Source organism: Podarcis liolepis (assembly GCF_965112155.1).
Source record: "Podarcis liolepis genome assembly, chromosome: 2".
NCBI classification, from domain to species: Eukaryota; Metazoa; Chordata; class Lepidosauria; order Squamata; family Lacertidae; genus Podarcis; species Podarcis liolepis.
In genome coordinates, this window is record NC_139555.1 from 44,493,327 (window position 1) to 44,513,629 (window position 20,303).

The 20,303-nt window shown below is 46.2% G+C and overlaps 2 protein-coding genes and 1 long non-coding RNA gene across 6 annotated transcripts in view; 2 read left to right on the top strand and 1 right to left on the bottom strand.

Moving 5' to 3' along the window:
* Positions 1-3,048, top strand: part of LOC310696974 — a 51,511-nt gene extending 48,463 nt beyond the window's left edge. The window contains exons 4-5 of one of the 3 annotated variants that reach the window (XR_014520814.1): positions 927-1,121; positions 2,397-3,048. This is a non-coding gene — a long non-coding RNA (uncharacterized lncRNA). The remainder of the gene's footprint in view (positions 1-926; positions 1,122-2,396) is intronic. The other 2 variants (XR_014520815.1, XR_014520816.1) reach the window with 2 other exon arrangements.
* Positions 3,049-3,176: 128 nt separating this feature from the next.
* On the bottom strand, positions 3,177-12,925 carry PRDX2 (peroxiredoxin 2). Its single transcript, XM_083483060.1, has 6 exons — positions 12,781-12,925; positions 7,053-7,161; positions 6,379-6,532; positions 5,485-5,607; positions 4,371-4,501; positions 3,177-3,471 (listed from the first exon to the last, which is right to left on the bottom strand). Exons 2-6 carry the CDS (start codon positions 7,153-7,155, stop codon positions 3,386-3,388), a joined length of 597 nt encoding a protein of 198 aa, XP_083339186.1. The 5' UTR covers positions 7,156-7,161; positions 12,781-12,925; the 3' UTR covers positions 3,177-3,385.
* Positions 12,926-13,573: 648 nt separating this feature from the next.
* On the top strand, positions 13,574-19,670 carry RNASEH2A (ribonuclease H2 subunit A). 2 transcript variants are annotated; one of them, XM_083482743.1, is made up of 8 exons: positions 13,718-14,058; positions 15,034-15,105; positions 15,314-15,440; positions 16,371-16,458; positions 16,543-16,680; positions 16,976-17,063; positions 18,286-18,409; positions 19,277-19,670. In XM_083482743.1, the coding sequence occupies exons 1-8, from the start codon at positions 13,932-13,934 to the stop codon at positions 19,413-19,415; spliced, it is 903 nt and encodes a 300-aa protein (XP_083338869.1). In that variant the 5' UTR covers positions 13,718-13,931; the 3' UTR covers positions 19,416-19,670. The 2 variants fall into 2 exon arrangements, with proteins under 2 accessions (XP_083338870.1, XP_083338869.1); XM_083482744.1 differs by lacking the exons at positions 18,286-18,409; positions 19,277-19,670 and adding an exon at positions 17,219-18,279 and having other exon boundaries at positions 13,574-14,058; positions 16,976-17,142.
* The last annotated feature ends 633 nt before the right edge of the window (positions 19,671-20,303 follow it).

A 20,303-nucleotide genomic window follows, 5' to 3' on the forward strand; every position in this document is an offset into this window, starting at 1 on the left:
TATTCATTCTTCCCCACCCATGAGTCTGCCAGCTTGTTCTCCTTCGTGGATCAAAAACAGGTAACCATATCCACACAGAGTAAAACCCACAAGGACAGCAAGACAATACCTCTTATTAGAAACCATCAATGCTGACTATTGCAAGTATTTTAGGGATGGGCTCAGTTTTGGCACATCTGCTTTGCATTCTGAAAATCCCTAGTCTAACCCCTGGCGTCTTCAGGTAGGGCTAGGAAGGACTCCTACCTGAACTCCTAGAGCAGCAAAGAAGCCACTCAAGTTGGGGGACCCAATGCAGCCCTCCAGGCTATTCTGTTTAGCCCCTGGCCCTCTTTCCAAGTGTTTTTCCCTGGCTTGAATGTGTCCTTCAACTGATAATTAGCAAGTTTCTTTATGTCTGTTGCTTATATTTTATGTATTCTGTAAGCCACCCAGGGTGGCTGGGAAAACCCAGTCATATGGACGGGGTATAAATAATAAAATGATTAATTGCTCCTGCTTTACTGAGAGAACAATGGAGAGTTGGAAGCGTAGGTGAGACTAGATGGAGGGCACCCAACAATTTGGAAAGTACTCACAGTAAGGAAGAGATGCAGGGTTAATAAATATAGCAGCCAGTAAGAGTCCCCCATACTGTGGATCTGATATCCAGATTTTTGTGTTCTACCATCACATTCAAGGGGAGAAAATCCACAGAGAGACCATGTTTGCACATAGGATGGTAGCTCATCATTTCTCCTGATGCACACTCCTCCATTTCACACGCTCCTGTCCAGATTATGCTACAGTCATGCTCTAAGTGACATTTTTCCTAAACCCAAGGACCCAAAATTAAATCAGGGCTGGGTAACAAATGCATTATAGTATATCAAACGGTCGTATCATCACGTATCTAGTGCATCTTTTCTACCCTAATCTCAAAACAGGCACTTAAAACATGAATATTCCCGTGGTTTATGCTCTGGCAAGGGTGAAACAGCTTCAACAGCGTGAAGATTAAGTTCTTCTTGGTGCCAGTTTCAATATTACAAAGTGGAGAGCACTAGTTAAACGGCAAACAGCACACCCACCTAGTTAAGAGTAGCAGGAAGTTTGACAGAAGTCAGAGGTATACTTATAAGGTATAAATTATACCTTGCTGTGCAAAAGAGCCCTGCCTGTGGTATTGTTTTGAGATTGCTTTTTGTGCTTAATACTCATATGGGAAGACAGATTACAAAGCACTGTCTAGAGGCCCCTTTTCATATGACGTCTAGCAGAAAACAGAATTGGATAACGGTGGCGGAATATCCTTCAGCACAGTTGGACGCCATGCCTTCCAATGTTGTATTCAAGCCTTGGGCACTCGCATGTTTGGAATCAGAGCGTTCCATGAAGTTACAGCATCCTCTACTGGCAGATGTATGGCAGTTCAGTATTAGAAACAAATGCTGTCCCATGAATTAAGCCTGGAAACTGCCGCCTGAAGTCTAAACTTACCAGTGCCTACAAAGGCAGCGATGCCTCTCATACAAGAACAACAATTTCCATATAACCCTTAAAGTGCAGCCAGCATCTTATGTGAGGGATAAGAAACATGGGGCTCTTCAAATGATGCTGGACTCCCAATACCATCACCCCAGCCAGAATTACTGGTAGTCAGGCTTGATGTGGAGAGGGGGTAACAACATTTGGAGGACAATAGATGGAAAATTATGAAGAGGCAGTCTGGAGCAACCCAACAACCTTCCCTATTCCAAAGCAGCATGCAAACATTTTCCACAAACACCTTTGCAACATCTCCTGTTGCAAAATTGTTTGGCGATAAAACTGCCCATTATGGGCTTTAAGAGAAATTAAGATCTCAGAGTGATTGAGAACTAGCAGTGTCCATTGCACCCAACAGCCAGGTCTGTTTTAATTCCTCGACCTATTCACCTAAATGACATCCATTGAGAGGAAGGCTGCCAGGGTAACTGAGTGCGATGGCACAGGAAAAGTTTGTGGCCTTTGGAGGTGGCTTGGAATGAGAGAGGCAGAAACGTTTTGGCTAGCCGGCGGGAAGCTGCTGGAGATGCCTTGGACTCCAGTGCTGCACTGCTGTGGGGAACAAGCCCCACTTGAGATGACCATGCTGTAAGATTGGGACACCCTCCATCTAAATTCAGGTGTAAATATGTGAATGAATCGTATTTCTTGAGACTAGTGTCACTCATGCAATCTGCATAACCAGCTTCACCACTGTAACCCTGGAATTCTCTAGGTGCTTTAGGACTAACTCTTCAGAAGCACAAAATTAGCAGTGTGAGCAGTGTGAAGGAGTTGGGGGGGAGCTTTGTTTAGGCCTTGATATCACTACAATATAGGAAGATAATGATCCTGATTTTACTTCTTAATCCGTCCTTTTTCTTCTGCAGCAAGATTTTATCCATTCAACGTGTCATCAGAGTAAATCCATAATTTTGAATCTGGGTAATGATTCAGGAACCAAGTGCTGATCCAGGCAGGACACTTCCTTGAAGCTACTTTGTTATGCCAGAGGTTTGTTCAGCTTCTTAGGAAGGCCACTGCATTCCTTGCAAAAGGCCTCAGCTAATACCTACGAGATTCTGTTCCTAGCTATCTAAAGCCTACATAATTCCAGCTCACACCAGGCCTTTGATACTCCCTGCTTTTCATTCCAGCTACGAAAAGCCTACAGCAAGCTAATGCTTCTTGCTTTGAATATCATCATCAGAACCTTAATTACTTCATGCAACAGCTGTATCAAATCTCAGCTTGCCTTCGGAAAAGGTCCCAGCCAAGGACATAAGTTTCAAAAGTGCTTGATCTCAGGCTTTTATGTACTCACTGACAGCATGGACATACTAGAACTGCATGCTTGCTTTCCTGTTTTCTTGGACAAGCCATTTATAACACCATGTCTACATCTCTTAACTTCAAGATGTCCATGGCATGTTACCTCTACAGGGACTGGGGGGGGGGGTCTTACTTTGCACATAAAACCACAGGGTGGGCATAGTAATTATACCCCAATGCAAACCCATTTGGTAAAAGTATATCCTTCCAAAGGCAGGAAAGAACTCTTCTCTTTGCATCTGAGGAGCAAGTCCAGGATCACGTTCTCCACTTTTGATTCTCTTTGTCATTTGCTCGTTCCGAATGACCTTCAGCAGCACCAGACATCACCACCAAGCTTATTTTAATCTCCACTTTTATTGAAGCATGAACATAAAGATGCCCTACTCAAAAAATTACATTCAAGCTACTTCTATGAACTACTACTCATGGGAGAGGCTTTCGTAGCCCAGCTCTCCCCAGAGAGTTACTTCTAGAGATCTCAACGGGAAAGATTCAGTATGAATAATCCCTTCACATTAGGCCAGATTTGTTCAGCAAGACACCTCTACTGCTGCTTGGCGAAGAAGGCCTTGCTGTCCTTCACTGTGGGCTTGATGGTGTCACCGCCAGGTTGCCAGCCAGCTGGGCACACTGTAGCAAAATGTACAGAAGTGTGGGGTTAGAATATGTCAAACGGCACTCAAAGCACATAGGTCCACATGGAGCAAGCTTAGGGCAACAAGGTACCCCCAGAAGCAGTAGAAGGAAGCTTTGGAGACATCACATATTAAAAAGTCAGAACTTACTCCATCAACAATCTAGATTGGAGCGGTGCCTTTTTTTCTGGGGATACTCAAGGGTATGCAGTACCATTTTCTTCCAAATGTTAAAAGTATGGCACTTACTGTAACAACAGTGAACACATACACCTTTTTTCTTTAAAAAATAACAAGCACTGGAGAGGGGCAAAATGCCACAGCCTTTCTCATCCCAGTATGCTCCTTTTGGGGTTTCATGGTCCATAACAGGAGACTAGTGTATTTGCATATGTTCAGGAGGACAGCTGTCACTGGCCAATAGCCACAATGGCTAGGCTGGAGGCAGTATATCTCCGCATACCACTTTCTGGGACTCACAAGTGAAGAGTGTACTTGCAGGCTTCCCATGGGCATTTGGTTGGCCACTGTGGGAACAGGATGCCGGACTAGATAGGCAAATGGACGGAACCAGCAGGGCTCTTGCGCTATTAAGAGTTGCATAAGGTTGTCTTGGGTCTACTTTGTACCACACCACACTTCTGTGATACTGAAGATGGGCAAGACAGGATATGGCATGAACTGCGCTATGGAAGGCTCTATGAAATGTTGCCAGCAGTACATCATGCCAACTTCATATATGGTACCATTTGCTACAAAGGTGGTTGGGCAGCTGTTATGCACTGTCCACGGGCAGAGATAGGCCCTTACTTGCCCCATGAAGAGGTAACAGCCACAATTTCTAAAGCAATACTGACCTCACCCTTCTGTGTTATCCCAATCTCCACCCCTTACCTTCACCATGCTGGTCTGTGAACTGGAAAGCCTGTACCAGGCGAAGTGTCTCATCCACAGAACGCCCCACAGGTAAGTCATTCACTGTGATCTGACGCAGGATGCCTTTGTCATCAATTATGAACAGGCCTCTGGATAGTTGTGGGGAGGGGGGAGAAAGAAGGGCAATTAAGAGCATTTATTATTATTATTTAAAAAAGAGGATTCAAGCTTGTATACATTCAAGTCTAAGATGCATTTAAAGCACATGCCTTCCCCCCAAAGAATCCTGGGAACTATAGTATAATGGTACAAGGAACTGTAGTTCGGTGAGGGGCAAGCTACAATTGCCTGGGTTCTTTGGAGAAGGCGCTTTAAAAGGTATGGTGTGTGTGCAGCCTTAGTAGAGAGAGAAGACAAGAGCAGACAAGGGGAATTCTACCCAGTATTGGAACCTTCTGGAATCTACGTGGCGCTTTTACTGCCTTTATCGGTAGTCCCAGGGTCAAAGTTAAGAGTGGGGGAATTCTGAATCTATGTCTATGCAGAAACCTTACTGACAGATCAACTAAAAGAGGTTGGGGCAAAAGCAGAGACGGACTCAATTAAGTTCCAGCTACAGCTACTTATTCTCTGAAGTCCAAGTCCATACATCCAAAGACCAGGGTTCTAGGACCTAGCTAGTGTTAATAGCTTTTTATATTCCAGCCAGGTTATTACCGTTTGGATTATGTACATGGACTTGATGGGTGGGACCAAGCTGATGAATAGAGGATTGAACAGTCCAGCAGCATCAAGGATGACTAACCTCTTCAACAGATCACAGGACCTAAGAGCAGGCAGGACTAATCTACTGTTCTCCAGATGCTTGCTGCCAAATTTTGCAGTTTCCATCATTCCTGACCATTGGCCATGCTGGCTGCAGCTAGCAGCTCTGGTTCAAGAACACCTGGAGACTCCCAGGTTAGCTACCCTTGTGTTGCAGAACTGGAGAGAGGAGGTAAGTGATACTTGAGTCAGCCATGTTGAGGCTTTGCTAGTGAACGCAAGAGGACTGGCATTTGCCAAGATGCCACCAGCCACAGCCCTTTGAACTGTCATCTAGAATTAAGGTTAGACCTCAAGATCTCCATACCTGTATGCAATGCCATCCTCCTCCTTGAGCACTCCATAGTCCTTGCAAATATTGTGGTTGATGTCTGCCACAAGTGGAATATTTGCAGATCCCAAGCCCCCTTCCTTTCTTGCTGTATTGATCCTGCAGGGAAATGGCCGTTAACATCTGCAATGTTCATTTAGAGCAGAGGTAGAGAACCTGTGAACCGATGCCCACCTCAACCCTAATCATTGGCTATGTTGGGCAAGGGCTGATGGGAGTTGGAAGTCCAACAACTGGAGGGCCTCATATCTCCCACCCTTCCATCTTGAACATCTGCAAACTACTACTCTAGCCATTTACTATTTAGAAATGGTTGAACCAAATATTTCACATGGAATAGATTGCCCCTAGCTTTTTGTTCCAAACTTGACATGGGGCTCCCAGACCAAAGCTGGGTCTAAAAACTGGGCAAGCATCTTCTTCCTCATCAGAAACCTAATTCTGAAGACCAATTAGATACAAGTCGGATTCTCTGACCCACAGAAGAGTGAAATGTTCTTTACACCCATTTAGGAGCTCAAATCAACTCTGAACACAACTGCAGTTAGTCTACTGAGGTGGCTGATAAAACTAACAGCAGCTAGGTTTGGCTAGATAAGGCTGGTGGGGAACCTCCACACCCTTCTGTCAGTTAACTTCTGCTTGGCTCCCTCCCAGTGTCAGATCCCTAGAACATTCTTAATGATGCGTCAATTCTAACCCTCTTCCTAAGCAACACACAAAATAGGGATGTGCTGTTATTCCTGTCACTCAGTTTCCTACAGCTAAGCCGGCCTTAAGAAACAACAACACAACCATAAGTCTTCACAGTACTTGCTTTCTAGCATGGACGGAGACCTTGTGCTAGATCTTGAACACCAGGAGACTCACCAGGCCAAATGGGTGAACTGAGAGTCAACAGAGGCAGCAATAACCTCACAGTTGATCTTGCGGAACTCCTCAACTCGATCACTGAAAGCTATGATCTCTGTGGGACAGACGAAGGTGAAATCCAAGGGGTAGAAGAAGAGAACCACATATTTACCTGTGTAGAGAGAGGAGGAAAGCCCATCAGCAGCAGAATACTTTGAGCCAGAAACCTTGCCTGGCAACTATCTGAAGTTTAGGGAGGGAGACAACACCTGAAGGCACCAGCACAATGTACTCAAAACAAATGTCATGCCTTGACCACGATAACATTCATCCTTCCTTTGGGATATGGCAAACCCAAGGTCCATTATCTGCACCTGCTAACAAAATATAGTATTTGCACTACAACCATGATCCCCACAGCAATCTGATTCAGTGCCTGGGGACTGATTACCTCTTGATAAACAGACGGATAATGCAAGATCCTCTTTCTTGGCGCTTACGTGCTCCAATGCTGCATAGCAGGAAAATAGTTCTTAAGTGCTCCATACCCAGCCTCTCTTATCAAGGTGGGTCTGGGAAACTCTTTAATTAGGGTATTTATGTCCTGCATATTCATGAGCTCAAGGCACCTTACGACATTAAGACTGACTGAAGATGTTGTTTAAACAACTGAAAGTGGTACTCTCTCTTACCTTTGTAGTCCGACAACTTTATTTCCTTAATGGCTCCATCCACCACTGCTGTGGCCTTGAAGTCTGGAACTGGCTTACCAATATGAGCTTTACCGGAAGCCATTTCTTTCTGAAATATCAAACAGTGTAAAGGTTTAGGTAGACAACCAAGTTGAGCCTCTTTGAACCAAGAGGTCTGCTACTGGGTACATATCCCAGGAGAGGCATTTTCTTACCTTCTGAAGGACTGTAAACAAGGCAGCTCTGTTTTGGCTTACAACTCTTCCCGAACGTCAAGCGCAACTTTTGTAGTGCCCAAACAATTAAGGAGCACTTCAGAGGAAACAATAAGCCTCTTCCAATTCTGCATAGTGCTGTACAGAGCCCCAGTCACATGAGTTGTAAAGGATTACAACTGTGGAGAGTGACTCAAGGCAATCCCTGAGGAATGCAAGATCAGGGAGTCTTGCACCCTCATTCCTTTGAGGAAGACTGCAGAGGGTTTGAGTCAGTGGCCTCTTGGTTCAGCAGGATATTTTATTAGCCTCATTCCATTGTAGCTAGGCGTGAGCAAGTGCTCCCAGACAACTTTCTGGCTAATTGAAATTTTACCACCTTCAATGCATTTCATTGAATTTCATAGTGCTCCATGTGAACTATTGCCTTGGAGCTCGACAAGCAGTTTCACTAATCCATTACATAAAAACATGAGGTGGTAGTGTGCTGTGTACAGTACTTTTGAACACTGCTTATTGCTTGGCTCTAGCAGTTGTAGAAATATATATCTTTTTAGGTGATTTGGAGGTCTGATGTGCCTCCTCCTATCCAACCAGGGGCGGCGCATCCCATTGTGTTGCTTGAGGCTAAGTGGGAAGTGCTTCCCCACCCTGCCGCTGCCGCCAAAGCATCCCTAGGCTGCATGGTGGCAGCATGAAGCAGCAGCAGGTTCTGGCAAAAATCCTGCTGGAAATCAGCTCTGATTCTCTGCCAGTGGGGCACCCACCAAGGCACCCCTCAGGTGCTTCCACCACCCAAGATGGCTGCTTCACCTTGCCTCCTGTGTGGGGCCAGCCCTGTCTCCACCCCCATCCCCTAAGAGGCTCTCTTTATAAAGAATTTGCCCCATTACACCCCTTCATGTTAAACCTTGCCAATTTGGGTTTGGCTCCTTTTTGCATAAGCGAAGCCTCAATATTTCATAACTACTTCAAAGCTCTGGCTGCTTTTTGGCATTAAAAAACAACAACAACAACCCTGGGATTTAGATGTAGCATGTATAGAATTCAAACCAGAGTTCCTTTCAAGAAGCTGCATGTATGAACACGAAGTTTAATACTAGGTTATGAAAGGCCAAATCTGGAAGCAAACGCAACAGATACTTGACAACATAACCAGGAGATTAAGTCTCTGCCATTCATAACTACAATGGTGACAGATAAGGATAGGCACTAATCTATTAATTAAGTACAGTAGTACTTAATTAAGTAGTTTTCTCTGGCTCAGGTAGAAGCAAGCTGCCACCGCTGTGGAAAACTATCTAAAACCAACTCTAGCAGAGAAAGAAAGGGCAAAGGCTTCAGGAGCAGATAAATAGCTCATTCTTCCTAGCACTGTAAATTGGGTCAGCTCAATATATTCTTGGTGCTGTCTCTGCAACCAATAGAAGCTGAAGCTGAACATACTTATATCCCACTTGCCAGCCAAGACTGGCTCCCAAAGTAGTTTACAATTCAAATTCATCAGAAGACAAGTGCCCTTTTATTATGCTGAATGCATGGCAGAGAGGAGATGGGATGTTTGCATTTTACTATTCCAGCTTCATATTGTTCCTGCCAGAGCCTGCTTGGCTACTTACTCCTTCTGCACAACTTAATAAAGCCAACTGCTGAATCTTCAAAAAGGCCACAATTGGTATTCTGACTTCAGAAAGATAAACGTCACCCAACACAACCAATACTCAGGGGATGATGGGAAGCACTGGAGTCACAAGTTCCCTAGCCCTGGGTTTATCATGGTGTCTGAACAGAGCCATTAAAGTAATGTTCATCCACTGAAAGGCTCTTCAGATATTGAGGCATCTGCCAGGGCCTCGTCAAGCACAGAAAAGCTGGCGCCATCTGTTGCTGGAGATACGGGGTGGAGGAGAGACGCATCTGCTACGTTAGCCCATGACTCTCACCCACCATGTTCCACTTGGTAGCCGATGGGCCCTATGGCAGCTCTAGCTGACAAATACTTCCCTTCCAGAAGTGTGTCCCAAACACAAACTGGGCGACATGATACCTTCCTGATAAGGAGCTGGTAGCTGTTGGGTGGGACACTTAGCAGTAAGCTCCATGTTCAGGAAGATAGCCCTATTACAATATGCTTTGGCAAACATGAGCAGTTAACGACAGTGAATTAACTATGTGATGATGGTTTGCTGCCCCTGACATCACAAACACTGATTGCTAGTTTATGGAGTGAAGCCAGCAGAATACAAGTGCATTTTGAACTAGTGCATACATTTGCCATTGTTCTGGCGGTATGTGACAGAGGAGAATGGAACGGTCACTCATGGGTTACTGCAGTGAAGGCTTTGAGATGCACACTGCTTATAATGAACCAGAAGAGAGAGAAAAAGCCTGCTTGGGGAAGCCAAAATCAATGACTAGATACTTTCCTCCATCAACCCCAATACTGACAGCACCAACTTTAGTGATCCACCAAACCCCGAATAATAATAATAAATTATTATTATTATTATTATTATTATTATTATTGTTATTATTATTATTATTATTTATATGCCACCCATCTGACTGGGTTGTCCCTGTCACTCTGGGTGGCTCCCAACAAAATATTTAAAAACACAGTAAGGCATTAAACATTAAAAACTTCCCTATACAGGGCCCCCTTGAGATATCTTTTAAAAGTCAGATATTTATTTCCTTGACATCTGATGGAAGGGCATTCCACAGGGTGGGAGCCACTACTGAGAAGGCCCTCTGCCTTCCCAGGCAAGTCTGTTTTGTTTTGAATAGTTTTTATTAACTTTTCCAGTTATATGTCTCAAAATAAGCATTTTACACAGTACCATATATCCAGTGACTTCCCTCCTCCTCCTTCCATGGTTCATTTTACTTGTCTATCATTCCTGCCTATTTTACTGTAACCATTTCAGTCATTCTCCAATTTACATCATTCAAATATTAAGCAAACTGCTGAATTTATCTTAATGCTGCAGGTGTATTCAGCTGTACAGTTATTTTCCAAATACAGTGGTACCTCGGTTTACGAACTTAATCCGTTCCGGAGGTCTGTTCTTAAACCAAGGCACACTTTCCCTAATGAGGCCTCCCACCGCCAGTGCCCTTCCACCATTTGGTTTCCGGTCTCCCGCCGCCGGTGCCCTTCCACCGTTTGGCTTCCATTCTTAGACCAAGGTAAAGTTTGCAAACCGGGACGCTACTTCCGGTTTTGCAGAGTTCGTAAACTGAATAGTTCGTAAACAGGGCTGTTCTTAAACCGAGGTACCACTGTACTCAGCAAATATTTTCTACTCTTTAAATAGATGCTCTCTTATTCTATATGTTAAACCTGCTAGTTCTGCAAATCCTATCATCTTAAATTGCCAGTCCTCCTTTACTTGGGACCTCCCTCACTTTCCATCTTTGAGCTAACAAAACTCAAGCAGCCATTGTTGCATACATGAAACATTTTTTCTGACACCTGGGAACTTCAGTCTGAACTATTCCTGACAGAAAGGCCTCTGGTCTTTTTGGAAATGTTGTTTTAAACAATCTTTTCAACTTAATATAAATCATTTCCCAATATTCTTTAACTTTTTTACATGTCCACCACATATGAAAAAAAGTTACACTACCCAGGCAAGTTTGAGCCCTAGAAATGTGACCTCTGCTACAGTCTTGTCTTACTCCAGCTCCAGAGGTCCAGTATGTGGTGGCGGCGGCAGCAAGACAAAACAAGAGTTTTTGCAGAAGCTAAAAGGCTTTATCAGAGTTTCCTGGGCCAAGCATGAGATGTTACAGTATGGGTACCCAGCCTTGAATTTGGTGATTAGTGTCTTTGGCTTAGAATGAGTGGCGTTGTGTACAAGGACAATGCCAAGCCATTGTTTGCTTAATAAGGATCTGTTGCTACTGGTGCAGGCAGTTGGGATAGTTTTCTACACCAGGCTGACTTCCAAAGTACCGTAACTTGGGGTGATGGAATGTCCAAAAGACACGTGACAGGAGAAGGTTACAGTTCAAGCAAAAACTGAAGAAAGCGGCTAAAAGTTATGTGGGAATTATATTACCATATATTTTATTCTTTAATTCTTAAAAAAAACCACACCTGACAGTTGGGGGAGGTATTTTTCCACCCTAAGCTGAATACAGGTGTCTGTTTGATGATAAAATGTCCCAGCATAAAGCCATATGCCGCGTGTCAAAAGCGCACTTTGATTTGCTTCTCTGGGTCAGTCTTTGCTTGAAAAACTGTGTGTGACTTCTTAACCTCATATATTAACATTAGCTAGGACAATAGAACCACCACCACAATGGCAAAAATGGTGGCATTCATTACACTTTAGGTAAGGCATGCTCCAACAATCTATTTCATAATCACGCTTAAAACCTTTTTATTTACCCAAACCTTTACAAAACCTTTTTAAAAACTGTCTGTTGCTTATCTTCCAGTGTTTAAACTGCATTTTTCATATATATTTGATAATGTTGACAGTTTATCGGTTTTAGGAACCAAATAAAAAGCCCAATACATTTTAGGAGGGACTTTATTAACCTGGACATTTTTTGGTTTACAGAATGAAAGCTTAAAATGGTAACCGACTGAAAAAGGCACAGGTAAGAACATCCCAGAAGCACTACGTTGTAGGTTTACTTCTGTGCAAGTTCTGCAAACAATACATCTTCCCCCTGCTACTTGAAACAAAAGCGCACAGATCTTACTCCATGTCTAGTTCCCCCCTCTAGTAAGAATTAGAGCTTAAACTTATTGCACTGTCGTCACCTCTTCTATCCATACTAAAGGCCTGTTTAAAAAGCACTTTCCATGACCCAATTTTTAAAGGCAAGAGCACTTAGTCACTGGCTCCATTTCACGAATTTTCACTCGAGTAGACCCCGAGCAAGGCTAGGAGCGCTATGCAAGCTGAGAAGAGACTGGAAAGCCTCACCGCTTTCCAGGGTTGGGGGCGGGGGAAGCAGGAGGAGGAGAGTTAGAGGAAGCCAAGATCGACCCCTGGAGTTGAATTCCAGTGACAATGCAAGGCAGCCCGCACTGCTTCCAGCCCCCTCCCTGTACCGCTCAGAACACAAAGGAGATCCCTATGACTCGCTTGCCGAGGACACAATGGGCAGCATTCACACCGCCTCCTCTCCGCTTTGGGGGGGAAAGGACCAGAGGAGAACCGGGGAGCAGCGCAGCTTCCATCCCCCTTTATTCCAATGCAGGTGCCCCCTCCCCAAAATCACGCCTTTGGAAGACACGAGGAGATGCACGGATTGCAAGCCTCGAAACCTTCCAGAAGCCCTTCGCCTCCACATATACACCCCAGAAAATGACGACCCTTCGAACCTGCTAGGCTGGAGGGGAGAGAAAGCGCTGCAGGCCCCCACCCCATAGCAGGCCTCGCCAGGCTCAAATTGCAAACCCCGAGCAACGCGCCCGCATTTGCCTCCATGCCCAAGCGCCGCAAAAGCTCCAGAAATGCCCTCGAGGCGCCCACCCCTCGCTCCCTCCGTACCTCCTGGTCCGCGCGCTGCCGTCCCAAAGCTAAGCCGAGCGCTTCTCGAAGCGAGGAGGAGGCGTGACACCAGCAGAACAAGCCGCAGCGGCTGCCGGGTTTTATGTGCAGCGTGCTGGGAGAGGGCGGGGCAAAGGTGCAGGGGGGGCGGTGTAATCCGGATTCGACTCACAATGGGAACATGTGCGCGCGCCCCCCCTCACTCCCACCCGGCTACCCCCTCCCCCCTTTTTCTCCCTTTGGACTCAGAAAAAGGGAATTGAATTGGGAACCAGAGACATTCCGCTCCAAAATGCGATTCTGATTGTAATGCGGCGAACAACTCCACCAAAGGACGCTTGCTGGCTTTCTTTCTTTCTCTGCTCATGTGGTTTTTTTAAACAACTGCACGGCAGGCAAACGTTCAACAGGTCAATCTTTTTATCACCCCTTGCTGGATGTTTGTCCGTCACGTCCCGACTCCTGCCAAAGACGAAAGATGGCAAGCCCACTCGCGGTCTTCATTCACAGTTGCTGCGTACACACGCTCCCGTTTATCAGCTGCAAGACACAGGTAGGCATCCAGCTGGTGAATCGCCTGCTCGATGCCTGCCTTTTGCACACATGTTAAATGCGCAGGAGCTTTGCTGGGGGGAAAAGGGCAGTGTTATATGCAATCCACCTGAAGTCCACCCATTATAGCTTTACGCTGTTAGTGTGTAAAATATGCTCATAGAGCGGACATAGATGAGCGGCCGAACAAATGCTTTCTAGTACTGTATGAAGAAGATGTATAAGTTGTATAAGGAGCTCAGGGAACACTGTAGCATCAGCTGGGCGCTAGCTAGCCAGAGCATGGTAATTCCTGGCTCTGTTTAGCAGTCCCATACATTCACCAGACGTGATCCAACAGGGACAGATGTTGTGCCTAAAGTGCAATGAAGCCCTTTCGAAACAGAGGACAGAAACCAGGAGTCTTCACTATTCCTCCCCGCTACTTTTACTGTCCTGATTTACAACCAGATGTGACCCCCCACGATGCTGTTAGAGAAGTTGGTGCGCAAGTCCGATCTGTTCTGCGAACTACAATACCCAGCAAGCCGCGCACTCTCTGGGATTTCCCTTCCCTTTCGTTTCCTGTACCGAGTTTTTACGGCGCTTGCGGCGCGAAAATGGACCTGAGCGCTTTCGAACGGGACAACGCCGTGAATTGTTTGCTGGACTCCGCGGTGCCCGCCGCTTGCCGGAGCGAACCCTGCAGCCTGGGCATCGATGAAGCAGGCCGGGGTCCGGTGCTGGGTACGTGCCTGAGGGCGACACCGGCGGGAGCGAGGAATCCCTGGGGTGCTTTTTGCCCCAGCGCGGAATCGAGTTCTAAAAGCAGTGCTTTTTTCTTTAAAAAAATTGTTTAGGGGTACCCTCATTTTCTTACTCATTGAAATACTGTCCCTTAATGAGGCCAAACTCAGATTCACAAAATATTTAGGGCTATGCATACCCCTGCGTCCCCCCAGAAAAAGCACTGCCTAAAAGCATCAGAAGGGGAGGGCCGAATCACGGGCTGATCCTTAATACTCGCGTGCCTTGGGGTGATACGTGGACTTGCCAGGTGGCCTAGACGCTAGAGGATTCCTATTGCTATCTGCCAACCTACTTTAATTAACGCCAGGAGAGGTGATTATGAGGATAAATTGTGAAGATATAGAGCAGTTTTGTAGTAGTAGTATTTCATTTGTATGCCACCTTTCCTCCAAGGAGCTCAAAGTGGCGTACATGACCCTCTTCCCAATTTATCCTCACAATAACCCTGTGAGGTAGGATAGGCTGAGAGATGTTGATTGCGTGGGCATTTCAACCTTGGTCTTCCAAGCCCTAGTCGGACGCTACACCACAATGACTCTCTTGTAGAATTGACAATTAATCCAGTCCTGATTTGCAAATAGTGTCGTTCTAGTTCTGTGCCAATAAGTTTCTTCAGTCCCATGACTGCTTTTTACTTCCCCTACCTCACCCCTGCTGCTGAGCAGAACTTCCCCACCCTTAAAATAGAATAATGTCCTGTGATGGTGGCTGGAGAGGAGTCTTTTGTGGAGGATTCCTGATTGCAGGTCCAGTTGTGTCCTGGGGCTGTAATTATAACTATACTTAGTGTTGCTGGTTCAGAGCGTTTCTCACATGACAATGTTGTTATAAAAACACCTGCAGTTTTGCATCCGTAGATGGAGCTCTGAGTCTTGAAAGAGTAGCTTGCATTGGCTTCTGCTTTCTTCCCAGGTCCCATGGTTTATGGAATCTGTTACTGTCCTGTGGATCGGCAGGGAGACCTAGAGGCACTGAAGGTAGCAGGTAAAAAGAAAAGAAAGGCGTGCCTGGCTGGGACTGCGATGTGATGCTGGTGGGGCAGGAAATGGGATCTGGACTAAAAGGGGCAATGCTGTGCCTCTTGGAGCGTTTCCCCTAACAGCTGTCAAAGCACTGCCCAGCTTTTATTCTTCCTAGGTCAGGTCTTTTTTGAGTTTGTGTCCTCTCCTCCCTGCTTGCTTTCCCGTCACAGATTCCAAGACTCTGACAGAGGCCCAGCGGGAACAGCTCTTTGAGAAACTGGGTGCAGCGAAGGATTTTGTTGGGTGGGTCCTGCACATCCTCTCACCCAATTACATCTCCACCAGTATGCAGAGACGGTAAGCAGATTGGGGACAATATTAGATGAAGAAGCCTCTGCAGCAGGGTTGGGGAACCTCTCCCCCCCACCCCCGAGATGTTGCTGGGCTCCAGCTCCCAGCAACAGTGGTCAGGGGTGGTGGGAGTTGTAGTTTAGCCATGCCTGGAAGGCCGCAGGTTCTCCACCCCTGTGCTAGAACCACAGCTTTGAATGGGTGGCGGTTTTTCTCCCAAGATCGCTTCTCTGCCTGGAATCGTTGTGTTTTGTTTATTCGTGTACTTGTTATAAAGATTAATACCCTGCCTTTCTAATGCATACGTGTTTCCAAAGGTAGCTAACTATAATTAAAGCCACAATAGCCAAACACAACTGCGGTGATAAAATCGTAACAGAGACTGACATGGCAGAAAAAACACAGTTTTCAATAAAATCACTTTGACCTGGCAAATGAAAAAGTGCCGCTGACATTGGATGTGTTGTGTAGTGGCTGCAGGCTAAAGAGGACAGAGGAAGGGGAAGGGGAAGGGGATTGGAAACACGAGGCCTCTCACCTTGGAGTTTATCAGAAAAGTTGGACAGACCTCTTTCAGAGAAGGGAGGCCGTGTCTCTCCCCCTGAGCTGCTTTCGTCCTTCATGCCAGCTCATCCTTGAGAACCATGCTTACTGCTGTTATGTTGTTTGCTGTGTTAACTGGCTGTGGCACAAACAGCCCACTGCACTCTTAAGACTATGTGAGATTTGACCTCCTATTTGCTGTGTGGACAGGGCAGCTGTTCTATTGATAATGTACTGGCGGAGACATCTTTCTGTTCTGGCTGGTAGAGACATAAGCTGGTCCAGGGTGCAGTCTCCACAACAACTTTCCCAACCAGCCCTTTTCTGACATTTGGGCCTCAGAGCCAAGGTTTTTATTTGCGAGCGAACAACATAGCTTCCTTTCCCTTGCAGAGCTAAGTACAACCTGAATGCGCTTTCGCATGATACGGCCATTGGATTAATCCAGAGGGCGTTGGACTCTGGAGTGCAGGTTGCAAAGGTGAGCCAGCTCAGCATCCCACACCTGTAGGAAGTGGCAAGAAATCCCACCTCTTCAGTGCTTTGTGGTTCCTCCCTCCTTCAGGTCTTTGTGGATACTGTGGGACCAGCAGAGAAGTACCAGGAAAAACTCAAGCAGCATTTCCCAGACCTGGAGGTTACAGTGAAACCAAAAGCAGACTCCCTCTTCCCTGTTGTCAGTGCAGCCAGCATCTGTGCCAAGGTGAATGTGAGACATAGGATCTCTTTGTTTCCTGGCTCACTATGCTTTCTGGTATCTGGAGAGATGTACGGTTAAACTGTGAAGCTCTAACCGCTTCCACCGTGAAACAGCTAAATAAGCTTTCATGTGCTGGAACAGAATACTGGGTGCTGGGGCCAAACAATGGGGGGTGACTATTGCCATCATTCATTAGGACAGGGGCTGGCTACTATTCGAGACCACTAGACTAGATGGATCAGGATGGGAATGATGCAGGAAGGCAATTCCATTGCTGGTTATCTCTCATTTTCCGTAGGTGGCGAGGGACCGGGTGGTAAAGAACTGGAGGTTCTTGGAGGATCTGGAAGATGCGGACTTGGATTATGGCTCTGGCTATCCTAATGGTAATCCCAGTATTTCTCCTCAGCTTGGGCACAGAACCAGCCACATGAATTTCCACCACAAGATGTGGTGGCCAAGAATGTAAGCCGCTTTGAGACTCTTTCGGGTAGTGATAAAGCGGGATATCAAATCCAAACTCCTCTTTTTCTTCTTCTAGCTTAGGTGGATTTAAAAGAAAATGAACACATGGATGAGAGGGTAGTCAAAATCAGAGGGACCTGCAACAAAATGTCAAGGGTGCCAGCCTGCCAGGCCCTTTGGCAGGATACTCTCATTTGCCCTCTTTCCTTTTTCCTGGTTTTCTGTCCCCCTCCTCCCACAACAGCCGGCATTTTGTGTCCATTGATCATTTTCAGTTCTCACGGATCTGTTTCTGGTTCCCCTCACCCCCAGTTAGGTTTCTTCCCCCGCCCCTTAGATATTGTTTGTACTTGGGAGTGCCCCCAAGCCGCCTTCTTCCATTCTTTCTTGCACATGGACGGTGCTGTTTTTCTGAATAAGGTGTCACACCTTGATAACGTCTTAACTATTAGCATATAGGATGGAAATAGGCAAACTCCAGGTTGTAAGGCAATATGTCAGCTGCTGAGATAACACTGGAAGAGGGCTGTCGCCTTAATGTGGGAAACAAAAGGGTAGGCAGGATGGACCTTTGGCTGTTGCGTTTCTGTGGAGGCACACAAAGAGTGCAGTGCTTCATTCAGATGAATAAGCCAAGTCATTACTTTGGCAGTGACTAAGACCCACATTTATTATTTGTGAATGTTCTTCCCCACTCTCATCTTTGAATTACATATTTAGTTTACTTGGCAACAATGTGGGCTTTTCCCGGCCCTCACTAGATGCCATTAGCTGTCCTAGATCCCCAATAGCATAGTATAGAGTCTATACCTCCCATCTCCCCTCTCTTAGGGTGAGTAGGACCTTCTTGGCTCTTGTGCTTGGGTTGACCTCTAGGACAGAATGCCATGTCCTTGCATTAAGTTGAAATGTGTGTGTATATGTGTAAAATGACCTCTAAGATATTACGCACTGAGAAAGCAGCAGAGTTGGTGGAGATAATACCGTACTTAGGAGGTTTGCAAACCCCTATTGTGTCATGTTTCCCACCCACTGTTCTCCAGGCTACGGCTCAGTCTTTGAAGTAGGGATAATACTGAGCACTAATATGCCAGGATACTTGGCCACCCATCCTCTAATATCTCTACTCCTTCCCCGGCCCAGATCCTAAGACTAAAGAGTGGCTCACCCAAAATCTGGACCCTGTCTTTGGCTACCCACAGTTTGTACGATTCAGCTGGAGTACAGCTCAGGTCATCTTGGAGAGCAAAGCTGTGCCCGTTTGCTGGTAAGTGGGGACAGAAGAACTGTTGGATGGATCTTGGACTGGTAGATGTACCTTCAGAAGGGAGATTGAGGAAACTGGAGCATAGGAGGAAACACCTGCTGCTGCAGATAAGGGCATGTGAGAGATTCCTTCAGATGGTTTTGCACATACGATGTAGCATGATGACTTCCCTACACAAATATTATATAGGAAGATAGTGGATTGGCAGTCCAGGATGCTTTTTAAATAGTGGCACTGGGGAGGGCAATCGTTGGAGTTGAATGGACCTGCTGAGTGTTTGTGGGACTCTTTCCCTTAAATTCATTTATAAGCTGTGAGCAAGGAGGGTCCCCCCTTTTGTGTCTGGCTTGCTCTGCTAACTCCCCTGTGCCTTGCTCTGTGCTCATGCAGAGTACTGCACAGAGTTGCTGAATTGCTGATGCCCAAAGATGCTTGTGACTGCCTTCCCTGATATCCACAGCTTTCTGGAACCCAGCTCAATCCAGGGAGCAGCTCCTCCGCTTGAGTCCAGGGAGTTGGCTGATTCTCCGCTGCCTCCCACCTCAGGCTGACCTTGGCAGTCATGCCAAATGCCGCAGGAGGAGCTTGAGAGGCAGCCAGTTAACGTTCCCCTGGATAGATGGGGCAGGAATCCGGTACTGTCTCTGTTGAGGGAAGAAGGGCTGCCTGCCAGGGCACCTGTTTTCTATCTCGGCTCTTGGAAGGCAGCGAAGGTCAGTGGTTGTAGCAGGTAGAAGAAGTCTGAATCCAAGATAAGTGGGCGCAACTCTCAAGGAGAAGTAGAAGTCGAGCATAGCTTGCCAGCGGAGGAACAATGCTGTACCCAGATCCCTCATTTCCCCCTATCTTTTACCTTCCTCTCTACAGGGATGACACGGAAGACGACGCAGCCCAGAAAAACGCTCAGTCCTTGCTGAGCTACTTTGCCAGGAAGGAAACTTCCAGCAAGCGCCCTCCCCACCGTTTCTTTCATGAACGAAAGCTTAAGACCGTGACCAGCCTGTAGGGGGGCAGCAGATTATTCCCTTCCTTGTGGGATTATCTTGCTTTATCTACACAAGAAACTTTTCTAATTTTGTCAAGCTTGTTTTTTAGTCGGAGGTTGTAAATCCTTTGGAGTCCCAGCTGCAAAGGGAACATTGGAGCAGAAGCAGGTGCAGGATCTGTCAAGAGAAAGGGTCTGATCCAGTGCCTTTCTTTCTGGAAGCATTTGTATATGCCTTTTTTTTCTTTCTAATAAATTTAAAACAACAACCAACAATTCTGTGGTGTGTGAAGTGACCGATGGGGTATCATAAAAGCAGGCCAAAAAGGGATAGTGTCTGCAAGTGAAGGGTTACATTTTTTTAGTGAGTTGGCAGCTTGAGTAATGAATGGAGCCACACAGAGCCAGGCAAAATCTCCCCCACACCAACCTGAGCTCCTGGCTGAGCCAGAGAACTTCTTATCTACTCCAGTGTGGCAATCCTAGTCAATTTCAGTAGCTGGAGAAATCAAGCCAGGCAGGGAAGCAGTTCTGTGCTGTTGCCATGGAATGGGCTATAGTCCTGTCCACATGTGTGTCTGCACATTTCAGACTGGTCTGGAGCTTTCATTAAGGTGCTGTCAAGTAATGCGTCCACACATCAGGATTTTCTATTGTTTCCATTCACTTCAGTCCATTCTGCCCAGTGCCCTCAGTGTTCCACCTTTAGCTGCAAGTGTTTCTCATGTGTTGGGAAGAAATGGGGGTGGGAGAATTTCTTCACCTTTAGGGCAGGACTAGGTGGTTAAATAGCAATCTGGTGCACAAATATAGTGGCTGAGAGAGTGAGGGTCCTGGAAAATCCCTGACTGAAATCTCTCTTCAGTCATTAACTTTTCAGTTGGCCTATCAGCCAGTCCTTTATCTATT